The sequence below is a fragment of the Mobula birostris genome, chromosome 17 (genome assembly GCF_030028105.1).
Source record: "Mobula birostris isolate sMobBir1 chromosome 17, sMobBir1.hap1, whole genome shotgun sequence".
Lineage (NCBI taxonomy): Eukaryota > Metazoa > Chordata > Chondrichthyes > Myliobatiformes > Myliobatidae > Mobula > Mobula birostris.
The window spans coordinates 6604104-6619233 of NC_092386.1; the positions used below are offsets into that span (position 1 = coordinate 6604104).

The 15130-nt window shown below is 43.0% G+C and overlaps 1 protein-coding gene across 1 annotated transcript in view; it reads left to right on the top strand.

Annotated features, from left to right (window-relative positions):
- LOC140211489 (ATP-dependent clpX-like chaperone, mitochondrial) overlaps positions 1 to 15130 on the top strand; it is a 127676-nt gene that overhangs the window by 80443 nt on the left and 32103 nt on the right. The window contains exons 5-8 of the mRNA XM_072281232.1: positions 5931 to 6082; positions 8068 to 8230; positions 9455 to 9607; positions 11515 to 11679. Coding sequence (XP_072137333.1) covers positions 5931 to 6082; positions 8068 to 8230; positions 9455 to 9607; positions 11515 to 11679 — 633 coding nt within the window. The remainder of the gene's footprint in view (positions 1 to 5930; positions 6083 to 8067; positions 8231 to 9454; positions 9608 to 11514; positions 11680 to 15130) is intronic.

The following is a 15130-nucleotide window of genomic DNA, read 5'->3' on the forward strand; positions in this document are numbered from 1 at the left end:
TCCTCCAACTCCAGGACAGACCTCCAGCTCTAGGACAGTCCTCCAGCTCCAGGACAGTCCTCCAGCTCCAGGACAGGCCTCCAACTCCAGGACAGTCCTCCAGTATCCAGTCTCCAGCCATTGGGATTAAATTTCTGGACTTCTGATCAGTGGCAGCTATGGCAGGTAATGCACATGCCCTGGGCGCCACTTGAAGGGGGTGACACTGAGCAGTTTCTGTTAAAGTCAGATAAGCCATCCTCAGATAGTGAAAAAAGAATTTTCTTCAGATGTATGATCTGTCTTTGATTACCATGGGTGAGAAGCACTAGGATGGCCTTATTTCAGAGCATTGTGTAAGAAGACCATGAAACGTTTCTTCACGAATAAGAAGGAAAGTGGAGCTGAAGAACGGAAGAGAAGGAAGTTGGAGGCGGAGGAAGCCAAGAAGTTGAGCAAGTTCTTCGTGCCCTTCTTCGAAAACCCCGGAACAAGTAGTTCGACACGTTCCATGGAGTCGCCTGCACCTACTACAAGTTTGTTAGAATCCGAAGGTGGATCAAGTACAAATGCATCACAAGCCGAGGAGGAAGTCAAGTCAGATAAATCGGAGTATGACGAGATTAAGAGTGAGGCTGCCACAGAGAACATGGACATGACAGGAGAGGAAGACGATGGTGGTGGTGGTGATGTTGAGTTTATTGATGGGGTTTTACCTGACGAGATTGAACCTGACAACACTGAACCTAGTGAACTGGATGGTGTCAAAGAGCCTTGAACGGTCATACCAGAAGTGATTGAACAGCATGACACTGGGCTTCTGAAGTTCGACAAGGACACTGGAAAAGCAATTCTGCCTGACGTGTTGAGAACACAAATAATAAAGCTGGGTTTGCAGTATTTTTAGGGGCCTTTTCTACCAACAAATAACCGCTCAATGAACAAAACTTGGTTCAAGAGGAGATTGGGAAATGGTCGTGGTGAGGAAGTGACTCGACTATGGCTGGTCTATTCCCCTTCTAAAAAGTCTGCATTTTGTTTCTGTTGTCTTCTCTATTCCCGGTCAGACCATCAATCCTCAGTGGAGCAGGAAAGTGGATTCAACCAGTGGAAAGCACCTGAAAGGATTAGTGTTCATGAAAATGCCAAGAATCATCGGAAACGTTTTGCACAGTGGGAAGAAATTTAGCTGGAAACAGAGGAGTTATTGATGTGGTACTTCAGTCACAGATTGAGAAGGACAAGCAGAAATGGCGTGATATCTTGACGAGAATCCTTCACTGCATAAAATTCCTTGTGACTCAGAACCTGGCTTTACGAGGATGCAGGGAGTCACTTCAGCTAGGTGATGACTCCAATGTGGGAAATTTCCTTGGCTTACTGAAACTACTGGCCATCTTCGACTCTGTCATAAAAGAACACCTCACTCATTTGGAAAGTCATCCTGGACCCACGTCTTATCTTTCACGGGCTGTCCAGAACGAATTCATTCACATGATGGTATCCACTGTTCACCAGATTTCACTGAGAAGCATTCGTAAAGCCAAGTACTATGGTCTCATGTTCGACTCAACTCCTGATCAGGCACACTGTGAGCAGATGTCAGAAGTAGTGAGTTATGTGGAAGTTGATTTTGAGAGGAAAACAGTCCGTGTTAGAGAGTCCTTCCTTGGTTTTATCCAGATAAGCCAGGAGGATGCTGAAAGCTTGGTTGAAGACACCTTGAAACAGCTAGAGAAGGACGAAATGGAGCTACAAGATTGTTGGTCACAGTGCTATGACAACGCTGCTGTGATGGCTGGACACAGAAGTGGTGTTCATCAAAGAATAAGTGAGAAAAACAACCTGGCAGTCAGTGTTTGTGAATTGCGACAATCACTCACTCAACTTGGTGGGTGTACATGCAGCCAAGCAGGATACAATGATGGTTACGTTTTTTGGAACCATCGAAGCTCTCTACGTGTTTTTCTCTCGTTCAGCACAGTGCTGGGAAAAGCTCAAAAACACCATGCCTGTGGTTGTTAAGTCGGAGTCTGAAACCAGGTGAAGTGCAAGGACAGAAGCAGTGAAGCCCGTCAACAAGTACCTTGAGGAGATACTTCAAGTTCTCCAGGACACGATAGACAATAAAAACGAAACCAGTGAAACAAGAAGTGACATAAGGCAGCTGTACAACCGCATGTTGAGTTGCGATTTTCTGATTTTGCTAGGATTTTGGAAGAAAGTACTCATTCGCATTGACCGTATTCAAAAGAGGCTGCAGGATCCTAGCATGAACTTCCACGATGCTGCCCTGGATTTGAAAGCCCTCTGAGATCATTTTTATGATAAAAGAGAAGTGTTGGTCAGTGAATCACTTGAAGAAGGAGTCGGTCTCTGTCAAGAATGGAATATTGAAGTTGAAAGAAGTCAGAGACGAAAGAAACAAATGGCTGATGAGAACTCAAGAGACGCTGGGTTAACCGCTAAGGAGGAAATGGAAAGAGTCATGAAGGGAACACTCGACCATCTTCACAGAGAAATGGATGAAAGGTTCGCTCATGCACGACACTGACTCCAAGTTTGGGTTCCTTCTCGATGTCGAGGCACTGTGTTATGGCGCTGAGAGTAACGACCTAAAGAAGAAGTGCGAAAGTTTGAGGGAATTGTACAGCTCTGATGTTGATGGACAGCAGCTATATGAAGAAATTTTGGATTGCAAAATATTGCTATCAAGGCAGGTCAACCTGAAAATATCAAGACCTGAAGAGCTTCTTGAATTTACTGTTCAGTGTGGAGATGACAGCGTCTTCCCCAATCTTCGCATTGCTATTCAAATAATGCTAACCATCGCAGTTTCCATCGCCAGCTGTGAGAGATCATTCAGCAAGTTAAAACTAATACTTCCGTATTTGAGAGCCTCCATGGGTCAAGGCAGACTCTGTGATCTTGCTCTGCTGAGTGTAGAAAGAGAAGAAACTGAAAAAACTGACTTTGATCACATCATAGACAACTTAGCATCAGTGAAAGCGAGGAAAGTACAGTTATAATATTCATGTACTGCCATAATTTTTTAGTTAAAAGATTAACGAGCTTGACTTGTATTTTTGAGCTGATATTATGGTAAAGTTATCTAAAAGATGGGTGTCAGATGTTTGGACAGGGGCGCAATTTCAGTGCTTGCCATAGGCGCTATTTTCCGTAGATACGCCCCTGCTTCTGATCAATCTTCAGGATTTGATCTTTGGTATCAATGCTAGACTACCCAAGGAGCTAAACTTTGGGTTTGCCAATGGACCAACTCATGCAAATCAACTAATAAAGCTAAAAATATGTTGAATTGACTTTATTTCTTACATCCTTCACATACATGAGGAGTAAAAATCTTTACACTATGTCTCTGAATGTGCAATGTACAAATTAGCAATTTGTAATAAATAGTATAGCAAATAGATTAGTGTTTGTAATAATACAGTAAACTATACAACAGAACAGTCAATATAGCATAGAAATACAACTGTACCAGTATGAATTAATCAGTCTGATGGCCTGGTGGAAGAAGCTGTCCCAGAGCCTGTTGGTCCTGGCTTTCATGCTGCGGTACCGTTTCCTGGATTGTAGCAGCCGGAGCAGTTTGTGGCTGGGATGGCTTGGGTCCCCAATGATCCTTCGGGCCCTTTTTACACACCTTTTGTAAATGTCCTGAATAGTGGGAAGTTCACATCTACAGATGCGCTGGGCTGTCCACACTACTCTCTGCAGAGTCCTGTGATTGAGGGAGGTACAGTTCCCATACCAGGCAGTGATGCAGCCAGTCAGGGTGCTCTCAATAATGCCCCTGTACAAAAGGATTTGGGACCCACACCAGATTTTTTCAACCATCTGAGGTGAAAGAGATGCTGTTGTGCTTTTTTTCTTCACACAGCTGATATGTACAGACCATGTGAGGGCCTCGGTGATGTGTATGCCAAGGAACTTAAACCTTCTACCCTCTCAACCCCAGATCCATTGATGTCAATAGGGGTTAGCCTGTCACCGTTCCTTCTGTAGTCCACAACCAGCTCCTTTGTTTTTGTAACATTGAGGGAGGGGTTGTTTTCTTGACACCACTGTGTCAGGGTGATGATTTCTTCTCTGTTGGCCACCTCGTTATTATTTGAGATAAGGCCAAACAACGTAGTGTTGTTAGTAAATTTAATTAGATTGGAGCTGTGGGTGGCGACACAGTCACGGGTGTACAGAGAGTAAAGGAGGGGGCTTAGTACACAGCCCTGAGGGGCTCCTGTGTCCGCCAGAGGTGCAGAGGTGAGGGAGCCCACTCTTACCATCTGCCAGCGATCTGACAGGAAGTCCAGGATCCAGCTGCACAAGGCAGGGTGAAGGCTGAGGTCTCTGAGCTTCTTGTCGAGCTTGGAGGGAATTATGGTGTTGAATGCCGAACTTTGTCACATAAGCATCTCTCCTCTCCAGGTGTGTAAGGACAGTGTGTAGAGCTGTGGCTATTACATCATCTGTCAATCAGTTGTGTCAGTAGGCGAATTGTAGGGGGTCCAGTGTGGGTGGTAGCCAGCTGCTGATGTAGTCCTTGACCAGCCTCTCAAAGCATTTGCTTATTATTGATGCGAGTGCAACAGGACGCCAGTTGTTCAGACATATTACCTTGGTCTTTTTAGATACAGGGACAGCGGTGGATGTTGCTTATTTACAATGACTACTGTTATGTATGTGCTCCTATATCTTATGGTCTTATAAATGTTCGCTTTCTATTCTTTGTTCATGCACATAATGTTGACATTAGTAATAAGGCATTCTTTTACCTGTCCCCAAATACCCTAGAGAAAATGGTGGTTAACAGTTCGCTTGAACAGTTGGTTATTTTTCCTAAGGGGAAGTTTGAAACCTATTGTTGTAACATTGGTTCCATGACATCTTCAGATCTGATTCAAAATGATTTACAAGACTATAAGACCATAAGAGCAGAATTAGGCCATTCGGTTTATCGAGTATGCTCCACCATTCCATCATGGCTGATTTATTATCCCTCTCAACCCCATTCTCCTGCCTTCTCCCCTCCCCTGTAACCTTTGACACACTGACTAATCAAGAACCTGTCAGCCTCTACTATAAAGATACCCAATGAATTAGCCTCCACAGCCATCTGTAGCAGCAAATTCCACAGATTTACCACTCTCTGGCCAAAGAAATTCCTCCTCATCTCTATTGTAAATGGATGTTCCTCTATTCTGAGGCTGTGGCCTCTGGCCCTAGACTCTACAACTATAAGAAATATCCTCTCTATCTGGGTTTGCTACGTTTCAATGAGATTCACCCTCATTCTTCTAAATTCCAGTGTGTACAGGCCCAGAGCCATCAAATGCTGCTCATATTTTAATCCTTTCATTCATGGGATCATTCTTGTGAACCTCCTCCACATTCTTGTGAACCTCCTCCACATCTTTCCAAAGGGCCCAAAACTGTTCACAATACTCTCAGTGCGGTCTGACCAATGGCTTTTTAAACCTCAGCGTTACATTCTTGCTTTTATATTCCAGTCCTCTCAAAATGAATGCTACTCACTGGATTTCAGAAGAATGAGTGGGAATCCCGTTGAAACCTATTGAACGTTGAAAGGCCTTGAGAGTGGATGTGGAGAGAATCTTTCCCATGGTGGGAGAGGCATCTGTGGAGGTCAAGTCTTTATGTATATTTAAGGCAGAGGTTGATAGATTCTTGATTGGATAGGGAATAGAGATACAGGGAGAAGAAAGGAGCCTGAGGCTGAGAGGAAAACGGATTAGTCATGATGAAATGGTGGAGCAGACTCGATGAGCCAAATGGCCTAATTCTGCTTCTATATCCTATGATTTTATTAACATTATGTTCATGTAATGTGTTAGGTTCCTGGTTGCCAATAGAATATTTGATGATCTACACGATTTAATATGTATAAAATATTAGATGATCTTTTCCAGATGCTGCTCCATTTGTAAAATGCAATGCTTGCCAGCATTTCTTTCTGATGTTGACTTCAAAAACATCTCCTGCAAACAATTACAACGAAGTTGGTTTGTGGCATATGGCTAACAAAAGTGACTGCCAGGTGAATCTGCCAGCACCCAAAGAAGTAAGACTCTCACCTTTTTGGTTGTGGGTATTTATTGTTCATTAAAGAGAATTTTGTACATGGTTTTAAAACGCAAACACGAGGAAATCTGCAGATGCTGGAAATTCAAGCAACACACACAAAATGCTGATGGAACGCAGCAGGCCAGGCAGCACCTATTGGAAGAGGTATAGTCGACGTTTCGGGCCGAGACCCTTCGTCAGGACTAACTGAAAGAAGAGATAGTAAGAGATTTGAAAGTGGGAGGGGGAGGGGGAGATCTGAAATGATAGGAGAAGACAGGAGGGGGAGGGATGGAGCTAAGAGCTGGAAAGTTAGAAAGGCTACCAAGTTGGCTTCATCTTGACAGTAGCCTCCAACCTTTTGGCATGAACATTGACTTCTCCAACTTCCATTAATGCCCCTCCACCCCTTTTGACTCCATCCCGTATTTATTTATTTATTTATTTCCCCCCTTTTTTTCTCTCTCTCTTTTTTCTCCCTCTGTCCCTCTCACTATAACTCCTTGCCTACACTCCATCTTCCTCTGGTGCTCCCCTCCCCCTTTCTTTCTCTCTAGGCCTCCCGTTCCATGATCCTCTCCCTTCTCCAGCCTTGTATCCCTTTTGTCAATCAACTTTCCAGCTCTTAGCTCCATCCCTCCCCCTCCTGTCTTCTCCTATCATTTCAGATCTCCCCTCCCCACTTTCAAATCTCTTACTATCTCTTCTTTCAGTTAGTCTTGACGAAAGGTCTCGGCCCGAAACATCGACTGTACCTCTTCCTATAGATGCTGCCTGGCCTGCTGCGTTCCGCCAGCATTTTGTGTGTGTTGTTTTGTACATGGTTGTCAGGTTGAATTTAAGTAAACTGATCCCTATTAATTGAGGTGCTGTGCTAAAGATGGAATGGAACACAGGAGGTAGAACATTGGGGCGGCACGGTAGCACAGTACAGGTGACCCGGGTTCAATTCCCACCGCTGCCTGTAAGGAGTTTGTACATTTTCCCTGTGACTATGTGGGTTTCCTCCAGGTGCTCTGGTTTCTTCTCACAGTCCGTGGATATACTGGTTAGTAGGTTAACTGGGCATTGTAAATTGTCCTGTGATTAGCATAGGGCTTTATTGGGGGTTACTGGGTGGTGTGACTCAAAGAGCTGGAACAGCCTACTCTGTGCTATATCTCACTCAATCAATCAACCAATAAATCAATAAACTGGGGCATGGGCCGCCAACAGCAGCTCACCAGAGTCCCCTGTCCTGGCCCAGTCTTTCACATTACCTACATGAGTACCATTCCTTTCCCAGGCAGGAGATGTTGGTGTTTCTTTTGCACTGGGATTTTACGGGATGGGGCTGCTAGCCCCATTGGGCTGGCGACTGTCCACGGCAGAGTTAGCATCGTGGTTACCGCGATGATATTACCGCGCCAGTAAACCAATTTCAACTCCCACCATTGTTCATAAGGTGTTTGTACGTTCTTTCTGTGCCTCTGTGGGTTTCCTCTGGGTGTTCTAGTTTCCTCTCATAGTCCAAAGACATAGAAATTAGTAGATTCATTTAGAAGGGAAGGTTATTCAGGATTGGAATGAGGAGAAATTTCTTTACCATGTGGGTGTTAACTATTTGGAAATCTTTACACCGGAGGGCTGTGAGTTAACTCAAAGCAGGTACAGGTAGACTTCCTGATATTAAAGGAATTGAGGGATATTCAAGATTCAAGATTGTTTAATGTCATTTCCTGTACTCGGGTCTAAAGGAGAACAAAAAATCCTCCCCGATGGGATTGGGACAAGCAGTCCATGAGCAGGGTGCGTGGGATCCTTCATGATATTACTGGATGATATGGGGATAGTGAAGGAAGATAACTCTGCAGGGGAAGATTAGTCTCCATCAATGAAAGATGGAGCAGGTTCAAAAGATCAGAGGGACAATCACTACCTCTCATCTATATTTTATAATGTATCTCACAGTATTGAAATGTTATCAAGTATCTTTGGTTTCAGCTCCATCGCATTTTGGACGAATATATTATCGGCCAAAATCAAGCAAAGAAAGTTCTCTCAGTAGCCGTCTACAATCACTATAAAAGGCTTATAAATAATATTCCGTCCCATGTCACACAACATTCCGAGGGTTATGGTCACGGCTTCCCCAGCTCGTCAAGAGGCAAGTTTTCTCTCTTTTTCTTAGACAGTTCCTCAGGTTTGGGGGATATTCCACCCCAGCTTTGACATGGTGGATGAGACAAATGTGTGACCCAGCACTCTGCCACAGCTGGGGCAGGATGTGTTTGATTGGGTGGGCAGACAGACGGATGACTGGTGGGTGAGTATGTGGGTGGGGAGTATAGGAGATGGTAGTTTCCTTTTCATGTTCATACTGGGCTCCTCTGTGTTTCTGCTGAAGAAACGCGACGTTCCCAGTACCTCCTGAGATGCTGCTCCATTTTCATCAGTCACGGACCAGGGATTCCCACAAATTTAAGCTCAAATTCAGTTTATTACCATTCGACCATACGCATGTATACCAGCAAACAAAACAATGTTCCTCTGGACCAAGGTGCACAACACAGTACATATAAGTCACACACAAGCACATAAAGTAATATCACTACATATAAACTAACAAATAATAAAGTGCCCATAAGATACAAGTTAGAAAGTAAACAGGTTAATGCTGCAGGTGTTTCATACGTGATGAGACCTGGTGGTGGCAGGGAGCTCAGTATTCTCATGGCCTGGGGGAAGAAGCTCTTTCCCATCCTAACAGTTCTGGACCAAATGCTATGGTACCTCCTGCCCAATGGTGGGGGGGTCAAGGGAGATGGGAGGGATCATTGACAATGCTGAGGGCCCCACATACGCAGTACTCCTGATAGGCATCTCTGATGGGCGGAAAGAGACCCCAATGATCCTTTCAGCAGTCCTCGCACCCCGTTGTAGAGACTTGCTGTCAGATGCCTTGCAATTCCCGTACCAGACAGCAATGCAGCTGGTCAGGGCACTCTTGATGGTGCTCCTGGAAAAATTGGCTAAAATGGAGGGGGTGGGGAGGGGGCACCTCACTCTCTTGAATCTCCTCAGGAAGTTGAGACGCTGCTGTGCTTTCTCGGCCAAAGATGTGGTGTTGCGGGACCGGGTGAAATCGTCCATTATGTGTACTCCCAGAAACTTGGTGCTCCTAAGTTAGTGAGAACATAGAAAATAGAGCAACTCAGCAGGAGAACAGGTCCTAACGTTGTTAAATTGACCTAATCCCACCTGCCTGCATCTCCTCCTTATTCTACCATTCCTCTTTTGTTCATGTGCCTGTCTCAATGCCTATTCAATGCTGTTTTGACTCCGCTGTGGACAAGGAGATATAAGGTGTTCCATCTTTTCTTTCCCACAGAACTAATGAACATCTCAGGATTGATTCCACCCGTGACTTACTTATCACAGCAACCAGTACTACAGAGAAATTTCCGGAAGAACTTTGATAATGTTAATAGCGCTGTTCATTTTGACAAAAGCAACATCATTCTGCTTGGACCCACAGGTTCAGGTATTAATGCATTTCAATGTTTTGTTTTTGTTCTGGGATGAAGAAATCCTCCCCCGAAGACAAACTTATATTGCTTGCTTAAGCACTAATCTGACATTTACAAAAATGATCATTTTTGCAAAATTCATTTGCCACTTGTCTCAAAACATCCCAAAACCTTCAATTGTTAAAGTGAAACCACGGCAGCCATTTAAAAATAAATTCAAAGAGAATTTGTTATCAGAGTATATATATGTCACTGTAAACTACTCTGAGATTCATTTTGTTGCAGGCATTTACAGTAGAACAAAAAAAAACAATAGAATCAGTGAAAAACTATGCACAAAGACTGACAAACAGGCAATGTGCAAAAGAAGACAAATTGTGCAAATATATAACTTAGTAGTAGTATTAATAATAATAATAATAATAATAATACTGCCTAGGACTGAAGAGGGTGAGAAATAACAGACATAAAAAATTACACAACAGTCTGATGAAACTTCCAAGGATATTTTTCATCAATGAAAACAGGATTCAGCACTCTATATGACCATATGCAATTCAGATAAGAAGTCCACACCACTAGAGTTAATTGAAAACGCAACCCAGAAAAATGAAGAAATTATCACTATTGAAGAAAGAGTTAACCAATGGAAGAGCATGACACTCCATGGAAGACATCCCCATGATCTGAGCAGACTAGATGTCGACAAGGAAGCATTGAATGCCTGACGTAGAGTTGGTGACCTCTTCCCAGAGAGCATTGGTACCTTGGAGAGCATTTAACTGGCTGAATCACCGTTTGTCATGAGGAGACCACTGCAAAGAGCAAAAGAAGCTGCAGAAGGTTGTAATCTCTGTCACCTCCATCACGGCCACTAGCTTTCCCCAGCATCCAGGACATCTTCAAGCAGTGATGCCTCAAAAAGGTGGTATCCATCATTAAGAACCCCCATCACCCAGAACATACCCTCTTCTCATTGCTACCATCAGGGAGGAGGTACAGGAGCCTGAAGACACACACTTAGCAATTCAGGAACAGCTTCTTCTCCTCTGCCATCTGATCCCTGAATGGACAATGAGCCCCATGACTACCACCTCATTACTGTTTTGCATTAATATATATATATTTTCATATACTTCTTACTGTAATTCACATATTTTATTATTATGTAATATAATTTACTCCTGCCCTTAACGACAAATTTCACGACATTTGCCGGTAATATTAAACTGATTCTGATGAAGAGCAGTCCATTATTGACACTAGGTGTCTGTGCTGATTTTGTTCATTTACAGTCAATCAAAAGAATGTGTAAGTGGACAGTACACTGGATTAATTCCTCCGTTGATAACTATTAGAAACTAATACAGTTTTATATTACTGTAGCAGTATTGATAGTGCTCTAATCTGTTCTGTATTTCATTTAAATACATAATTTTATTCAGTTAAATGGTAGTTTGTCTTTTTTTATACCATCTGGAATGGAAACAACTTCTTCTACCCTCAGGCCATTAGGCCTCTGAACTACCCGGTGCATTGCATTCAAAGTGTAACTAGTTAATTTGTTATACCCTACAATATTTAATTTCTGCACTTAACTTTGTTTATTTATGCATAATTCATTTGTAGATTTAATTCTTACTTTCCTAAGTTATTGTGTGTTATATGTCTATTATGAATACTACTGTGCTTTACACCTTGATCTTAAGAAATGTCTTATTGATGGTGTACATTTACATACTTAAATAACTATAAACTTGATATGACTTTTAAACTATTTCCATAAAACTTTGGCTAGTTGGGGTATTTGCTTAATTGGGCCAAAATGTACTGATCTTGATGTGTCCCACTGTACATTCTACACTCTAATGTAATAGCAGTAAGTCTTTTTTAGTCTAAGCATCCTGCTGGTCTTTCATAGGGAAAACATTGATGGTCCAAACATTGGCCAAGTGCTTGGATGTGCCATTTGCAATCTGTGACTGTACGTGCCTCACACAATCCGGCTATGTTGGTGAAGACATTGAATCAGTCATTGCCAAGCTGCTACTGGATGCAAACTTCAATGTTGCAAGAGCTCAGCAAGGTATAATTAATTATTTCTTTCAATTGTCACAGTAAAACAGTCAAATGCAAGGAACAGAAAAATATCAGTGTTTATTTTTCCAACCATGGTGTTGTGAGGCCTCTGTGGGTCGGGATCGACCATGGATGCTGTGTCCTAGCTGTCTGTACAAGCCATGGCAATAAATATAAGACCATCAGACATAGGAGCAGAATTAGGCCATTCAGCCCATCAAGTCTGCTGTGCCATTCCATCATGGCTGATCCTGGATCCCACCCAGCCCCATACACCTACCCTGTCACTATATCTCTTGATGCCCTGACCAATCAGGAATCTATTAACTTCCACTTTGAGTATACCCACGGACTTGGCCTCCACCGCAGTCTATGGCAGAGCATCCACAGATTCATCACTCTCTGGCTAAAAATGTTCCTCCTTACCTCTGTTCTAAAAGGTCACCCCTCAATTTTGAGGCTGTGTCCTCTAGTTCTGGACACCCCCTCCAAAGGAAACATATCTAGTCCTTTCAGCATTTGGTAGGTTTCAATGAGATCTCCCCACATTTTCTAAATTCCAGTGAGTACAGGCCCAAAGCTTCCAAACACTCCTCATACATTAACCCCTGCATTCCCAGAATAATCCTTGTGAACCTCCTCTGGAATCTACGTAGAAACATAGAACACCTACAGCACAATACAGGCCCTTCGGCCCACAACGCCATGCCAAACATGTACTGACTTAGAAATTACCCAGGGTAACCCATAACCCTCTATTTTTCTAAGCTCCATGCACCTACCCAGGAGTCTCTTAAAAGACCCTATTGTATCCTCCTCCACCACCATTGCTGGCAGCCCGTTCCATGCACTCACCACTCTCTGAGTAAAAAACTTACCCCTGACATCTCCTCTGTACCTACTTCCAAGCACCTTAAACCTGTGCCCTCTCGTGTTCAGCCCTGGGAAAAAGCCTCTGACTGTCCACACAATCAATGCCTCTCATCATGACAATCTCTCCAATGACAAGACATCCTTTCTGAGATATGGGGTCCAAAGCTGTTGACAGTACTCCAAGTGCAGCCTGACTAGTATCTTATAAAGCTCTAGCATTATCTCCTTGTTTTTATATCCTATTCCCCTTGAAATAAATGTCAACATGCATTTGCCTTCTTTACCACAGACTCAACCTGTAAATTAACCTCTGGGAGTATTGCATGAGGACTCCTAAGTCCCTTTGTATCTTTGATGTTTGAATTTTCTCCACATTTAGATAATAGTCTGCACTATTGTCCTTCTTTTACCAAAATGCATTATCATAGACTTCAAAAGTTTCAAAGGTACATTTAATGTCAGAGAAATGTTTACAATGTAAATCCTGAAATTCTTTTTCTTTGCAGCCATCCACAAAAACAGAGGAGTTCCCCAAAGAATGAATGACAGTTAAATGTTAGAACCCCGAGGCCCCCCACCTCCCCCCTCCCACATGTAAGCAGCAGCAAAGCGACACTGTATTTCCCATCTGTCACTTTTTTACCCATTCTTCGAATTTGTCTAAGTCCTTCTGCAATTGCATTGCTTCCTCAGCACTACCTACACCTCCACCTATCTTTGTATCATCCGCAAACTTTGCCACAAAGTCATCGATTCCACTATCTAAATCATTGACAATGTGAAAAGTAGTGATCCCAATGCTGATCCCTGAGGAACACCACTAGACACTGGCAGCCAACCAGAAAAGGTCCCCTTTATTCCCACTCACTGCCTCCTGCCTGTCCGCCATTCCGCTATCCTTTTCAGTATATTTCCTGTAACACCATAGGATTTTATCTCTTTTAGCAGCCTCATGTGAGGTACCTTATCAAATGCCTTCTGGAAATTTAAGTAAATGACATCGACTGCTTCTCCTTTGTCCACCCTGTTTGTTACTTCCTCGAAGAATCCTAACAGATTTGTCAGGCAAGATTTCCCTTTACAGAAACCATGCTGACTTTGACCCCAGCTATTATCAATACTCTTCAGAGATTGTCTGCCTGGCGTCAATGGTCGCATAACCAGGACTTGTGATATGCACCAGCTGATCGTACGACCATCCACCACCTGCTCCTGTGGCTTTACATGACGCTGATCGGGGTGGGGGTGGGGCTAAGCAAGTGCTACACCTTGCCCAAGGTGACCTGCAGGATAGCGGAAGGAAGGAGCACCTTACACCTCCTCTAGTAGAGACGTATCTGCACTCCACCACCAAAAATAAAGATAAACTTCTTTATTACTCTGATCATTCTTTTTAATTTTTCTTTTATATTTAATTTAAAAATAAGATACAAGAAAGATAACAGTGGAAATTAAATGCCACATGGAACTTTTTTTTCTCTATCTATCTATTTACCTATATATACATATATACCTGTAAAATATAGTTGTCATATTATGCATAACGTGGGCAGCATGGTAGTGTAGCAGTTTGCAGAACACTTGACAATGCCACAGTTCAGTGATCAGGGTGCAGTTCCCACCACTGTAAGGAGTCTACACGTTCTCCCCATGGCCATCTGGGTTTTCTCTAGGTGCTCTCCTCTCCCTCCACCTTCCAAAGGTGTGCAGGTTATGGGCATGCTGTGTTTGCACCAGGAGCCTGGCAAAACTTGTAGGTTGTCCCCAGTACATCCTTGGGCTGTGTTGTTTACTGACTCATTCCACTGTAAGTTTCGATGTTTTTATGTACATGTGACAAATCTAATGAAATATAAGATAATTTCCAATTACATTTATTTTGCTTTACTTCACTTGCTGAAGTACAACAAAACTTATTTCTACCTACAAAGCAACAGCTCTAAGTAGTTGGAAATGAAATGTGTGCAAAATTTGCCTTGAACAATGATTATATCTCTTCGAAAACAGAGCAAGCAGTTAATGCCTTTTTGAGTTATATTCATGAAAATATATGTACCATATCAATAGCAACACACACAAAGTGCTAGTGCCACTCAGCAGGTCAGGCAGCATCTATTGAGAAGAAAAAACAGACAATATTTTGTGTTGAAACCCTTCATCGGTGTCAGGCCTGCACAGGAAGGCACCTCCCAGTCAACATCTAGCTAACTGAAGTCATCTGCCACTCGTTTCTAATTCATCACACACAGCCTATTTAAACCAGCTCTCATCCACAGTTCTTTGTTCACCCATTGAACAATAAGATATAGGATCAGAATTAGGATATTTGGCCCATTGAGTCTGATCCACCATTTCATCATGGCTGATCCTATTTTCCTCTCAGTCCCATTCCCCTGCCTTCTCCTTTTATCTCTTTATGCTCTGACCAATCAAGAATCTATCAATCTCTACCTTAAATATATATAAAGACTTGGTCTCCACTCTGCCTGCGGCAAAGAATTCCACAGACTCACCGCTCTCTGGCTAAAGAAATTCCTCCTCATCTCCGTTCGAAAAGGACGCCCTGAGGTTGCGTCTTCTGAGGC